Source organism: Protopterus annectens, chromosome 2.part1 (assembly GCF_019279795.1).
Source record: "Protopterus annectens isolate FY-2018-M chromosome 2.part1, PAN1.0, whole genome shotgun sequence".
Classification (NCBI taxonomy): Eukaryota; Metazoa; Chordata; order Ceratodontiformes; family Protopteridae; genus Protopterus; species Protopterus annectens.
The window spans coordinates 1,701,259,056-1,701,273,885 of NC_056729.1; the positions used below are offsets into that span (position 1 = coordinate 1,701,259,056).

Here is a 14,830-nt window from a genome sequence, read left to right on the forward strand (position 1 = left end):
GAAATAATTATTTCTTTTGATACTTCTCTGCAACATCCCACTGAAGAAGTCAGTCACAGAGGATACCGATTTTGATGAAGGGGAAGGAGGAGGCACTTGGACTCCCCTTAGGAGTCAGTTACAGAGGATACAGATTTTGATGAAGGGGTCCCCAAGATCACCACCTGATGACATCTCATTCGGAGACATTTAGAGATCCTTAACTCATTCATTCCAATGGAGCTCAGGAAGTTTGCACTGTAACTTCCAGTGGGCGGGGCCTTAGCCTTTTGACAGAATCAAATTACGGCCTTACATTTCAAACAAATGTTCATATCTCTGGAACCATAATGGATATGAAAGAAGTATAAATGGCAAACTCTTCAGCACAAGCTATTTTTATAGTGGTAGTATTCTTTAAGTCCTAGGTCTTGAGCCAAATTTTGTAAGTCACAGAAAACACAATAACTATTGCATTAGTAATATTTTGTAAACAACTTACAAAATATCAGCAGTCACTCAAGTTGCACACATACTGTCAGAAGCATTTTATTCATCTAGCAGACAGTATTCATATGAGGCTACAGAGTTCTGTCTGTGTTACTTGGTGGTTGAAATGTTTAGAAAAATGTGAACATTATATCTATATAAATTAATATCATAAAATAACAGTTAATATCCATTTATTTACAGTAGACAGAAGTCAAATATTAATGCATTTGAGTTTGCCATTGTGTAAGCTTTAAGATTAAATATTTTAAAACCTTATACATAGCATGGTTTTGGAATTATTGATGCAATATGAACAAGCAATATTTGATGCCTAGAGGCATCAGTAGGAGTTAACTATAGATGCACCTGGAGGCGTCACTCGGATGTAATGTGTTGGGTGGTTAGTCTATCAATAGCCCTTCTCAAAAGTAATCAGTATTCTTGGAGGCATTTGGTACGCCCAACTACTTCTTGGGTGACTCTACCCACTAATGAGTTCATTGACTTGATCTCTCAGCAGGCATGGAAGGAACCTTATTCTGTTGACCCAATCCCCAAGTGATCAGATTGGATCCTGGCACCACAGAAGGGAGGGGAATTCTGGAATAAAGGAGTACCAGTGAATGCTATGGTCATAGTGGCAGCCACCAAGAAAGAACTAGTGGAACAGAGTTCCTCTATTCATCCCCTAACAGGGAGTCTAAGGCACTGGACAGGTTTGTGAAGCGTGCGTTTGCCTCAGCGACCTTTGCACTCAGGTCTCTGAGTTACTTGGGACACTTCACCAGATTATAGAGGGAGTTGATCAAGGAACTTTGAAAATCTCTCTCAGGGACCAGTACTTCTGAGGCAGAGTCTTCTAATTTTTCAGAGCTGGCAACCCTTCAATCTATTTCAAACTCATCCATGAGGCTTATTTCACATGCAGCTGAAGGAGCCTCAAAAGTGGAGGGTTCAGGCATTTCCATCAGGAGGCATGCCTTGATGCTTCTATGTGATTTTGTGGATCCCTTTAAGTTGTCCTTAGTCAATGCCTCTTTTGACAGAAGTTTGTTATTCGGCCCTAAAGTGAAAGACACTCACTCCAGGTGCGAGCAAGATGGTAAGACCCTGTCTTTAGAGGGTGTGCACTTTTTGACTCCTTAAAGAACCTTTTCCATGAATGAATGAGGTGGTCAGAAAATGTGGTTCAAGAAATCACAGGGTCCATTCCATGATCCATGTGAAGAGGATTTCTCCAGGGGCAGAGGGGGGAACTTAAATGGGAGACTCCACCAACATGACAGAGGAGGCCCGCAGAACCAGGGGCCTAGAGTTTCTTTCACTGACAAATCCTATCAGTGCTCCTGAGAGGAGGCCCAATTGCCTACCTCTGGAGGCAGTCTATTTTTGCCCTTTCTGCATAAGGACATCTGGATGTGCTCAATAGATCTCTAGGATATGTACTATCACATAAAAATGATCTGATAGCCCATGAGATGGCTATGTATCCAGCTGGGAGACCATCATTACTAGTTCAGAGTATTGCCCTTTACCCCCCAAAGTGTTCACCAAATGCAAGGTAGTAATAGGATCTCAAAAAAACAGAAGCAGCAAAACAAACTAAATAAATAAAAATGCTGGCAGGCAGAGTTTCACAAGCACAAATCACTCAGGTGATGATAAACCAAAGGTGTATTTAATGATAAAAATCCACAAGAAAAACAAATAAAATGTATGATCCTCACGGATGGCAGAGTCTAGAATTGCAAGGTCTTTGAATAACAGTTCCAGTTCAGTGTTGTTATGTTTAATTAAAAGCTCTAAAAGGTCGAGCCCACATTTATCAAATAAGTTAACTAATTCAGTGTACAAAACAGAGTCATGCTGTAAACCAGTAGGAAAGCGCCAGACCCTTAAACCTTTGGGAATCACTTTAAGTCTAGTGCATTCCCTTAGGTAGGCATTTTCCAGTTGAAGTTTCTTGCATCGTGATAATTTAACATCAAAATCTGTCACCTTACCTTCCAAGGAAGGGCTATTGTGTTTGATGCTTCTGTTAAATGAAACCCCATTCCGCAACCACTCCTCCAACTGAGGAATGTCCTTGTTAAGAGTTTCTGTTAGTCCATTTCTTCCTTCAGCATTCTGAGAGCTCCTGTTGTCAGAGAAACTCATTCCGGCCATGCGCAGATGCTTTGTGCCTTCCTGTCTCAACTCACTTTGCTGTGAATCGGAAATGAGGCATAAAGGTGTATTATGAAAGTTAGTAGCATGCTCACTTGCCTCCCCATGCTGATTCGAGTGTGCAAGAGCAGAAATGGTACTATTCAGTCCCACATGTTCATACTGACGATCCATCCTCTGGGTTAGTTGTAGAATAAGAGCAGTAAGCTGTCCAATCTCCGAGTTGTTTCCTTCATGCTCTTTGTTAGCTGTTGGTGTGCCAGATAACTCCATGCTGCCAGAAGCCATGAACAAACTCAAAGTATTCACCAAATGCATGGTAGTAATAGGAGCTCACTTGAGACTGCAGGGATTCCATCTGTTTCTGTATCTAGATGACTGGCTCATAATCACTTTGACCAAGTATATTCTGATAGCAGCTCGAGACTATGTACTCCAGATTTGTTCCAGTCTAGGTATTACAGTCAACCACAACAAATCTCAACTTCAGCCATCTCGGATGTAAGAATTCATAGGGGCCTTAGTCAACATAACATCAGTGACAGCTTCTCTCCCTTTCTCAAGGGTTCAAACTATTTGTTTTCAAGTCAAGAGAATAATCCAAAACTCATTCCTGTCAGCCTGATTGATTTTACAGACTCTGGGATCAATGTCCACAGCAATAGTTCTAGTTCCGCTAGAAAGATACCATATGAGAATTCTTCACTGGACATTTGCAGTCCACTGGTCCATTCTACATCAACCCTTGTCCAACAAATTCAGTATAATTCAGGGCCACAAAAAATACCTTTGGCGGTGGATTCACTCAGATCAGATACACAAGATCATCCTTTCTTCCTCCCTCAACCCAAGGCCACAGTGGCCACGTACAATTCTCTGGTCAGGTGGGGGGGGACATTTCTTGGGGAAAACTGTTTCAGGCACTTGGTCCCCTGAAGAGACCAACTTGCATATCAATGTACTGAAAATGAGAACATTGCTCCTAGCATTGCAGGTTTTCCGAGACGCTCTCCCTTCCAGAGCTATTGCAATTCAATAGGACGGTGCAGTGGTAGCATTGTTGCCTCACAGCAAAAGGTTCCCTGGTTCAATTCTCAAATGGAGTGCCTTCCTTGCAGAATTTGCATGTCCTCCCTGAGTTCGTGTGGGTTTCCTTCCACGTCACAAATACATGCATCTGGAGTGTTTCTGCCTGGGTCTTTGCTGAAAATTAGCTTTGTTTCAAGGGGGACCTTCCCGGTAAACAAATGTTAAATAAAAAATTCAAATGGACAATATGTCTGTAGTATGGTACATCAACAAACAAGGAGGAATCAGATCTTACCCCCTTGTGTCAAGAAGCTATGAGAGTGTGGCAATGGATGATCTCTTTAAATCGATTTTTGGTAGCAATGCATATACCAAACTCCAACATAATAGCAGACAAGTTGAGCAGGTCCATACTACCTCACGAGTGGTTCTCAACAAACAAGTGGCAGAAGTGGTATTCCCCCAATGGGGCCAGCTATGCTGTGACCTATTTGCATCTCCCCTGAACAACATGTGCAGCAGGTTCTTTGCCCTAATCCCCTGCTGGGGGAGTCACCAAAAGACACTCCTTCAAGATTGGCCCCCAGGTCTCCTCCATGCTTAATCCCCCCAATTCCCTTAATCCAAACTTCCTACAGAAGGCATCCAGATTAAAGAGCAAAATCATCTTCATTGCCCCTTACTGGCCTCAACAGATTTGGTTTTCCTTCCTTTTGCCTCATCTAGTTTACCCGTCTTGGATTCTGGATCCAATTCCAGACCTTCTGTCTCACCCTTCTATTCTTTCTATTTGAGTTCCAGGTAGTGACTTTCCATATTAAAGCTAATATGCTCATTGCATCATATAATAAGAAGTTGCAAACAAAATCTGAGAATGAGGGGGACTTACGGCATTGTGGGTAAGAGAGGAGCTGGAGAGCTTGTAGTATCTACGAGCTGTGAAACAGCAGCAGAGTTGGATCTAAGGATTGTATCCGAACTCGTATGTTGAGGAAGAATGAAAATGGACAGTACAGATGGAATGTTATGGTGAGTACATAACTTCTTTTTTTAGCCAGTGAAATAGTCACATGTATTTATTTTTTGTTTAGATTCAGTGTATAATTAAAATATTCCAGAATCAGGTTTATCGTAAGATGCTAGATATGACCATCAATTTCAGATATCAAAATAAAATTATCAAGTCGTTAAATCTATACCTGTGTGTAACCATCTGTTATTATGAAAGTATGTAGAATTAGTCTTGGAATAGTGAAACTGAATGACTGAAAATGTGGACTTGGGTATTCTAAGTCTGAGATTGGCAATTTTCAGAATATTCTCTTTTCTTTGAGGTATGGAGATCTTAGAATTGGTTTATGTATAATTTATGGGAGGGGGGGGGGGCTTGTAGAATGTCCCTGATTTTTTTTTTTCATATTTTGTCCTGTTCCTTGAAAAGTTTTTGATTTTATGGTAAATAATTGAGGATTACAGTCATTCTTATTCATAAAATGCATATTGATACAAAAAGCTGTTCTGTTAACTTTTTGAGCAAAGTAGATTATTATATAAAAACTGTCCTTGATTCTGGGTCTTTGTCCGTGATAATTTTTGAAGGTGTACATTTTTTTATGTCCAGCAGATTTCTTGAGCAAAGAAGTTGAGAGGTATGCTTGCCCCTTCAAAAAAAAAACTTTAAAAGAGAATAGCGAAGTTCAACATTGTATTTTCTCCTTTTATTTTCAGACTTTTTTTTTAATTCTTGGTCTTGCGGTTATGATGCCCTGAATTGCATTAGGAAGCACCAGTGCATTTCAAAAGCAACCAATAGGAAATCATTTTTTTACTTTATATATATGTGTATATATATATATATATATATATATTTTTTTTTTTTGCAGGAGGGGGGATGGTGCATTTATCCTATCCCTTCCCTTCTATTTTATTATTACAACTGAAATTGGACAACATTCAGAGGGGTAATAGTGTCTTTCTCAAGGTTTATGGACTGTAGTTACTTTTTTGCCTGTCCCATTAAAAGTTTGCTAATCTGGGGTGACTAGTGTAGTTATTGTGTAGCTTATAATTGTATATAGTGGAAGAATGACTGAATACATGATAGTGAAATGAAACATTGTAGTTTGTCATTAAAGTAGCATTGTCACTGTTATATGTAGATCAGACATTAAATGTAGTGCTATATCATTTAGAAATTTTAATTTTAAACAGTACATTTGCCTAATAGCCTCCCTCACTTGAGCAGTTGTTTGTAATTCTGGACTGTTATGCACCTGATATTTGAGAAAATGAGGAGGCAGTTTTCTGGATTCAGTAGGCTGTGAGTCAGTGTGCTAAGGGTTTGATAACTTGCCTTGAACTCCAAAAACATCATTTCTGTTTTCCATTAATACCGCTTTATTCTTGAATATCTCGTTTTCTGGAAGATGTTGTTCTCCTATGATTTAATTACCCCAAGAGTCTTGTGTGATTGTCATGAAATGTAGAAAAATGATGATGACTAATAATGGATCATTTGACTTCTCCTGTTATGCCCTTTCCCTACCTGTTTCTCTCATGCCCTCTTCTTCTTTTTTCCAGCATGCCTGTATTAAATTATTTTATTCCCTTAACTGAGACAGTCCCTGCATAACGTTTGCTATTCACTGCATAGCTGATATTCTTTCATCATCCTTGGACAGATGCATTTTTTACAAGGAAATGCTTTTCCATTTGTCCCTGTAAATAAACCTTGTCTAAAAACTAAAAAAGTGTTTCCATGGTTTGATTGTATTACCAGAAACGCATAAAATCCTAGTTCACCTTGTATGTTTGGATATGTTTTATACTACATATTTTTGCTTATAAAATATAAATTGTGTGTGGACATGTGTATCATATGGTTTTCTGTCATATATACAGCATGCAGGAGGTCAAGTCAAACAATGACTGCAACCTTTGCACTAAAGTTGGCATGCGAAATACCGGTATATCCAACAAAACCAGTGAAAATCCCTATCACTCCAGACCCAGGAGGAAGCACTAACATGGGTCTGGAATGGAAGCAAGTTCAGACAGTTGGTAATGCCAGTTTTTGACATTCTATCGATATGTGGGAATCGCCCAGCTCAATTTGACCATGCGCATGTCGAGCATATTATAGTAAACTGTATGTCACACACACACACACACACACACATAAATATACATATGATGAAACTTTGAAAACTAATAAATGTATTTTATTTCATATTGCAATGACAGTTAATGCATTTATTTACAGAGCGACTTCACATCTGTAGCAATGACTCGCTCAGGATTGTCCTTAGAAGAACTCAGGATTGTTGAAGGACAGGGACAAAATTCAGACATAATCACACCATCAGAAGAGCTGAATCGAATAAATGATTTAGGTAAGGAAATATAAAGTTAATAAGGCCTCATGTTTCAAATGTTTTGACAGATCTCCTTATGCAACATTGAAATAATTATCCAGACTGGAATGTGCACTACTACCTCCCCATTAAATGAAACAAAATGTGTAGTTCTTTTTTTACTAAACTTTATTTTTGCTTTTAAAAATGCTTTTGTTGGGGAATGCTTTTTGCTAGTGTTTGCTGCCAGTGAGTAAAATTAAACTGTCTGTGGTAAAAACTGTTAGAAGAATGAAGTGCACATTGCACAACATTAACGTTATAAAAGCAGTTTTTTTCAAGATGCTTTTTGCCCTCCCCCCTTGAATACTGATAATCAGGTGTCCCCCAGTAAGATTCTTCCTTTTTATTCACCCTTAGTAGGGAATTACCCTAGAAAAGTACAGGGGCAAGAGCTCTTCAGAGTAGCAGTGATGGAAGCAGCTGTGAGGGTTGTTTGATCAGTTACTGGCATCCTGGCAGTGAAGGTGTTTGTGTAGACTAACCCCACTCGGTGGGTTGGGTGATAAGCTACCTGTGTCATCTTGGGGGGTGTACACTGCATTCTTCTGTCGTTTTTAATTTCTCCAAGTCTTTTGGGTTTCCAAAACCATGATGGGAATGGACCCCATTCCTAAGTCAAAGTACGATTAAAGTTTCATGAAATTAGTATTGTTTCACTCTTTGATGTTAGCCAAAATTGCTCTTCGCAGCACCTGCAATGTGCCCAGTAATGACTCCTCCTGCAATTCGTACGGTGTTACATGAATTGGTAACATATCTAAATACGATTGTAAATTCTTTTTTATAAAACCAGTTGTTCCTACTACTGTTGGAACTGTCTGGGTATCTTTCTTCCACATGGCTCTCATTTCTACCTTGAGATCCAGGTATTTTATGACTTTGTGTCTCTCTGTTCGCAAGACACTGTAGTCACTAGGTGTGGTGATTTCAATGATCAATGCTACTTTTGTCTTCTTTTCTTGGACCACTCTATCCGGTTTTCTAGCATCTATCTTTTGAACTGTTGGTATTGGGTGATCCCATGTGATACAAACTTCATAATTTTCTATGATTCTTTGTGGCTCATGTTTCCAGTGTTTTTCAGCCACTTCGATAGCATAATGTTTGCACAATCTCCAGTGTAACAGTTTCGCCACATTATTATGCCTTTCAGTATGCAGTCCCTCTGCCATTAGTGCGTCGCAACCAACCACAAGGTGTGTGACTGTTTCCAATTTGGTTTTACAAAACCTACATATGTCTGTTTCTCCCACATGTTCAATGGATTTTGTAAACCAGCTTGTACGTAGTCCATTATCTTGAGCTGCCAATATTAACCTTTCATTTCTTGATGTGAATTCACCTCTCCTTAACCATTCCTGCATTCGTTCTTGATCAACATGAGGCTCTTCCAGAAGTTTTCTGTATTTTCAACTATATTTGTTTTTTCCACATTTCTTGTCTTCTCATCTGATCTTTCACCTTATATTTTTTCTTTGTTTTTTTAGCACATTCAGTTGCTGCCTGTTTTTTTTTTCGATTTCTGGTTTAATTTCCATTCCTGCTTGACGTCGATATGCTTCTGCTAAATTAAGCATAGATGTCATCTTAGATTTATTCTCCTCGTGTTTCAAAACTTTCACTACATTCAGATCCTGTGAGGTCAGCAGATATGTGTGGAGTCCCACAATTGCAGATCTATACGTGTAATCAATTTCAAGGAGGCCCATCCCTCTTTCAGAATGGGGAATTTATAATTTTGGTATACACTGATTTTTATAAATCATTTGGTGAGCATGACGCTCTTCCTGTGAGTGCATTCTCATGTCCTTTCACTAATGAATGCTGCCAGCAGACAGTAGTTTGGTAACAAATAGCCTGTCCTTAGGATGCTCAATCTGGTGATGCCACTACTCTGAGAGATTGTGGCTGTGTACGTCCTGTTCTTCCACATCATCCTTTCCAGGATAGGTATGTCCATCCTCCCTTCCCTGCTCTGTCATACCCCCAACCACTAATTAAATTCTGGTCGCCTAGGACACATTCTCAGGGCTTTACCCCTCTACACCTCCAGGGTTGGTAAAGGTGATTCTTTTTTAAAATAAGAGCAGTGTATAATAGCCTTGACATAGTTTAGGGTTATGAGTAATTTGTATTTCTGCCATAGGTCAGTGGGATGACAGCTTGACATTCCCAAGCTGATGATGGTAGCTCTCATGGAACATGCATAAAGGAAGAGTGTACGATACCCCCAGGGTGACACAGAAACCCATGTCAACCACCGTAGCAGGGTTAAGGCCATAATAATGACACATTTTATAGCTGCCTGTCTGTGACAGCTGTGCCATAGATTGCTGCTACCATTTTAATGGAGGAATAAATGAGCAGTTTGTTTGTTTAAATTTGTTAACCAGGGTAGAACACTAATCCACATGGACTTTTTTCAGAGTCAGTCTGAGAACATTATCTGCTTAAGTGACTCGCAGTAGTAGTAGTTTTATGGATGACAGTCCTGGAGGGGCCAGAAAAAAAAACTTTTAACAAGATGATCCTTCTCTTTGGAGGATGAGGTTTGACGGCATTTATGGGGCACGGGAAGCTCTTTGCTTTAGGATAAGGGACACCTGCCGTACTGACAGCCAGAGAACTGGCTATTAACTATAAGGAGAAGTGAACGTTCAAAGTCTCTATTTATTTATTTATTTATTTTATTTTACATTGGTTTACCAGGAAAGTCCGGCTGGACACATGTCCTTTTTCAGCTAGCTAGTTAATTTGCTAGTTAATACATTTACATAGCAAATATCAGTAGCATGCAGAATGTAGGTAATACATATCAAAGTAGTACATATCATGGTAGAATTGGTAGTGGTTGCATTACATAACATAATTGTGTCTAGAATACATCAGAAGAGTATCAGAAAACAGTAGTTTACAATGTATGGGTCTACAGTGTGCTATGCACAAAGGAATTATACAATCAAATAGAAATTTGGAGGACTTTTATGCAGGCATGAGGTAATGTAGATAATGTTCCTCTAGGAGGAAGTATACACAGAAAAATGGAAAACCTAAGAGGGTGGTTATTAAAGACCCAGCCATGGAAACCATGATGCCATTGAGACCCTTCCAATCCCACATAAGTCTGAAGGTACAGGCCTTGGAAAGGCACAGCTTCAGTCAGTCGTTTAGTAGGTGTGTTTAGTATGTTAAACACGTTGGCACTTTTCTAGAAGCATAAGTGTTCTCTCTTATACCTTGCCTACTGCTTGTGGAGGTAGGACCCCAGGTGGACACAAAAAATGCAGGTGGTACTGAAAGTAGATCATATTTTTCTTTTTTCCTTATTTATTTGAACAGATATGAGGACTAGGCTATTAAAGCCATTGTTTCATGAAGTAACTAGTTACAGAAAACTGAAATTATTTATTCACTGGAGACCTGTAGAGAAAAGCTTGAAGTGCATACATCAGGTTATTTAATTAGTATGCATTTGACAGTACAGTAACAGTGAAATACAAATTTTGTTGCAGGTCTCAAATTTGTAGAATTGTTCAGGTAAATTAACTTTGAAGTATTCATCAACACAAATCAGAGTACTTATGTTCACAGAGCACTCTGAGGTCAAATAATGATGAATATCTGACCCATATAACAGTAACAAGTTTAGCTGTCAAAATGTCAGAACTGCCTACATGTTTCAGAAGAAATATAGCAGTTAGAAAGTAAGCAGTCCTGAGTAAGTCAAGGAGTAGATTATGGATTCATTAAGGAGGGTGTTGTAATTGATGCATTGGGAACTATGAACAAAGTTAGGTGGCAGTATTTATAGGTGCATTTTACCTGTGGGATAGGTGAATAGATTGTACTTTCAATACTCTTGATTTCAGTGTTCATCTCAAGGTTTAAAAAAATGACCACAAGGTGCAGTGTTTTATTCTGACCGCTGATTACTGGCTAGACTTGAAATGACCCTTCCGGGCAGTTTGCTTACTATTTTCCATTGAACTTGAGAACACATGTAAGAGCATCTGTGATAGATCAGCACCATACCCAGAATGTGCTTCAGACTCTTATTGCCAGGAATGGATTTGGTATCCCTACATCCCTGTAAAGGATAAGATAGGGTATTGGCAGTTGGATGGATATAGGAGTGTAGCAGGAATGGTTGTTTGTTCTGTTTCCTGAACAGTTTGGTCAGGTTGTCTGGTGCTAAAGATGTATTTGCAGAGCACCGAGATACTGTGCTTGTGCATGAGTGCATGTTTGTACATGCATGTGTTGAGGTGGGGAGTTTCTGGTATTATTGAGAATGGACTCCTGGATTTTATAATCATGTACCAAGAAAAATGTATTCCTGCTAATCAGTGAGTGTTGGAGTATTATTTTGGTTCCCTGACCAACTGGCCATCAACTACTTCATTAGCTCCCTGCCCCTCTCTGAGGGACATAATGTTTCTAGACTGGGTTGGGTGATCCATGAGGTGTGCTGTGAGGAAGTGCCCACCCTAAATCGTAGGGCAGCCATGCCTCTTTGATCCAGTGTCACATCCCTGCCCATTGATCTTCTCTGAGTCCTGACCTCCATAAGGACTTGAGAGAGATCTATCCAGCACACTCTATCCTATCCCAGAAAGGCATGCCTATTTTCCATGCCAGCTCTGTCAGTCATCCAAACCACTAATGGAATTTAGGATGTCTGGCCCACTGAGTCTGACTTTGTGTTGAGAATATGAAGGGGGTTGAGTGTTTGCAGATGTGGAATTCAGCTGTCTGGACTGTAAATGAAGTACAAGGATTATTGTTGGAGAGCAAATATGCCAGCCCTGAGCTGCTTGAATGTGCTTGGGCCTGTGTTGCCTTAAAAATGGAGGTTTCCCTTTCAGCAACACTACAGAGTATGTTAAGTAAGTTGGGCTCAGGTGTTTAAAGATACAGTTGTACTGTATGAGAGCAGTTCATTGTAGATTTTTGGAAGCAGACTGACAACCTTTTGAAGGCCAACAGTTTGTTGAAAAGCCTTCTACATTTCTTGTTTAAAAGCTGAGACAGAACTTGGGTTAGTTACTGCTGCTTTTGAAGTTCTTTGATATGGAAATCTTAGGGCTGTACAAGAAGCTAGGGACATGAGTTCTTCTAACCAGGAGCAAGGTGAAAGTGCCTGTAGATGACTGTTCCTACAGTTGATTAAACAGCCTACGTGCAGTGGATATAAAAAGTTTACACACCCCTGTTAAAATGCCAGGTTTATGTGATATAAAAAAATGAGACCACAATAAATAATTTCAAAACTTTTCCCACCTTTAATGTTCCCCATACGTGTACAATTCAACTGAAAAACAAACAATACGCTGGTTCCATAAATGTGCACACTCTTAAACTAATACTTTGTTGTGTGCGCACACCCTTAAACCGATACATTGTTAAAGCACCTTTTGATTTAATTACAGCATTCAGTCTTGGGTAGGAGTCTGTCAGTATGGCACATCTTGACTTGGCAATATTTGCCTACTCTTCCATGCAAAAGTGCTCCAAATCTGTCAGATTATGAGAGCATGTCTTGTGCACAGCCCTCTTCAGGTCACCCTACAGATTTTCTATTGGATTTAAGTCTGGACTCTGACTGGGCCATTCCAAAACTTTAATTTTCTTCTGGTGAAGCCATTCTTTTGTTGATTTAGATGTATGCTTGGGGTCATTGTCATGTTGAAAGGAGAAATTCATCTTCAGCTTTCTAACAGATGTCTGAAGGTTTTGGGCCAAAAGTGACTGGTATTTGGAACTGTTCATAATTCCCTCCACCTTGACTAAAGCCCCAGTCCCAGCTGAAGAAAAGCAACCCCAAAGCATGATACTGCCACCACCACCATGCTTCACCATGGGGATGGTGTTCTTTTGGTGATGCAAAGTGTTGTTTTTGCGCCAAAGTACCTTTTGGAATTGTGGCCAAAAAGTTCAACCTTGTTCTCATCAGACCACAACACATTTTCCCACATGCTTTTGAGAGACTTGATGTATTGTTTTGCAAATTTTAGCCAAGCCTGGATGTTTTCCTGAGTAAGAAAAGGCTTCCGTCTTGCAACCCTACCCCATAGTCCAGACATATGGAGAATGTGGGAGATTGTTGTCATATGTAGTACTCAACCAGTACTTGCCAGAAATTCCTGCAGCTCCTTCAGTGTTGCTGTAGGTCTCTTGGCAGCCTCCTTGACCAGTTTTTGTCTGGTCTTTTCATCAGTTTTGGAGGGACGTCCAGTTCTTTGTAACGTCACTGTTGTCCCATATTTCCTCCACTTTTGATGACTCTCTTCACTGTGTTTCATGGTATATCCAATGCTGTAGAAATTTTTTGTACCCTTCTCCTGACGAATCCTTTTCAACAATGAGTTCCCTTTGATGCTTTCTAAGCTCTCTGTGAACCATGGCTTTTGCTGTAGCAGGCAACTGAGTAAATGTCAGGAAAATCCTACTAGGACAGCTGAACTTTATTTGGGGTTAATCGGAGTCTCTTTAATTGATGGCAGGTGTGTGCTCAAGAAGACTGAATGTTGTAATTAAATCAAAAGATGCTTCAACAAAGTATTAGGTTAAGGGTGTGCACACACAACAAAGTATTAGTTTAAGGGTGTGCACACTTATGCAACCAGAGTATTGTACGCTTTTTTATTTTTTATATTTTTCCCCTAACAGATTTGTTTGTTTTTAAATTGAATTGTACAGGTTATAGGTCACATTAAAGGTGGGAAAAATTTTGAAATGATTTATTGTGGTCTCATTTTTTATATTACAAAACCTGGCATTTTAACAGGGGCGTGTAAACTTTTTATATCCACTGTACAAGACTGTTCATGTGACTGTTTAAGGCTAGTGCTGCAAAAATTACTTTTAACTCCAGAGTTATTTCCCCCAAAATACCTTGAGTTCTTTGCAAATTTCCTCCAGTAAATTCCAGACCTCATCTTGCCTGTTTTCTGTAACCCTCCTTGCAGTCATGCTTGCTGGTATAATAACCTTTGTTTTGATCTTTTAACTGTAAAATATAACTGTATTTGATATCTCATGTAATTTTATATTTTGTTTTCTTACAAAGTTTTATTTTGTGCCTCTGCACCCAGGTTGTGGTTGAAAATGGTCTCAGGACCAGTGACACTTACCCAGTCAACAAAGAAAAATAAAATAAATTAATTTTCCTTTCTCCATTTTTGTGCCGGTGTAGTTCCTAGAGAGTACATTCTACATGGACTTTTTTTTCGGACTTAGCTTGGGAGAACTGTCTGGTTAAGTGACTTGCTCATACTTACACTGTTGGCAAATGGAAGCTTAAGAGATCAAACCATGGACCACAGGAAGTATGTTATTAACAATTGTGTGTTAGATGCAGTTTTGTAGGGCTTAGAGTTTACGTTTTTTGTAGGAGGTAGACTGATGAGTAAGGACTACTTCAGGGTAGGTAACAGTACAGCCCTGACAATGGCAAACCTACCCTGTTGGGTTAGGAAGTTGCTAACACCACTGAAGTAATTTTATTTCCAGTGTTTTAAGTGTGAGCATAGATGGTTCAAACCTGATTCCAATATATTTTATGGCTTGTACCAGCTTCATTGAACCACCATCAAGGTGTTTGAGGTCCTAGGTTTCCTTGCACGTTTAAGGTGCTTTTGCATTCCAAACACAATTACAACAGTTCTTTTTTTTTCTTGAAGTCCTTTAGTCTTATATTCATGACAAAGCTGAGCTGTGGTTGAACTGAGAGAGCTGCAAATCATATC

General features: G+C 39.4%; 1 protein-coding gene across 1 annotated transcript in view; it reads left to right on the forward strand.

The window, feature by feature from the left end:
- The window catches only part of KIF1B (kinesin family member 1B), a gene marked incomplete in the record, with an annotated part of 2,363,676 nt that overhangs the window by 1,516,462 nt on the left and 832,384 nt on the right, over positions 1-14,830 (forward strand). The window contains 1 exon segment of the mRNA XM_044063146.1: positions 6,929-7,058. Coding sequence (XP_043919081.1) covers positions 6,929-7,058 — 130 coding nt within the window.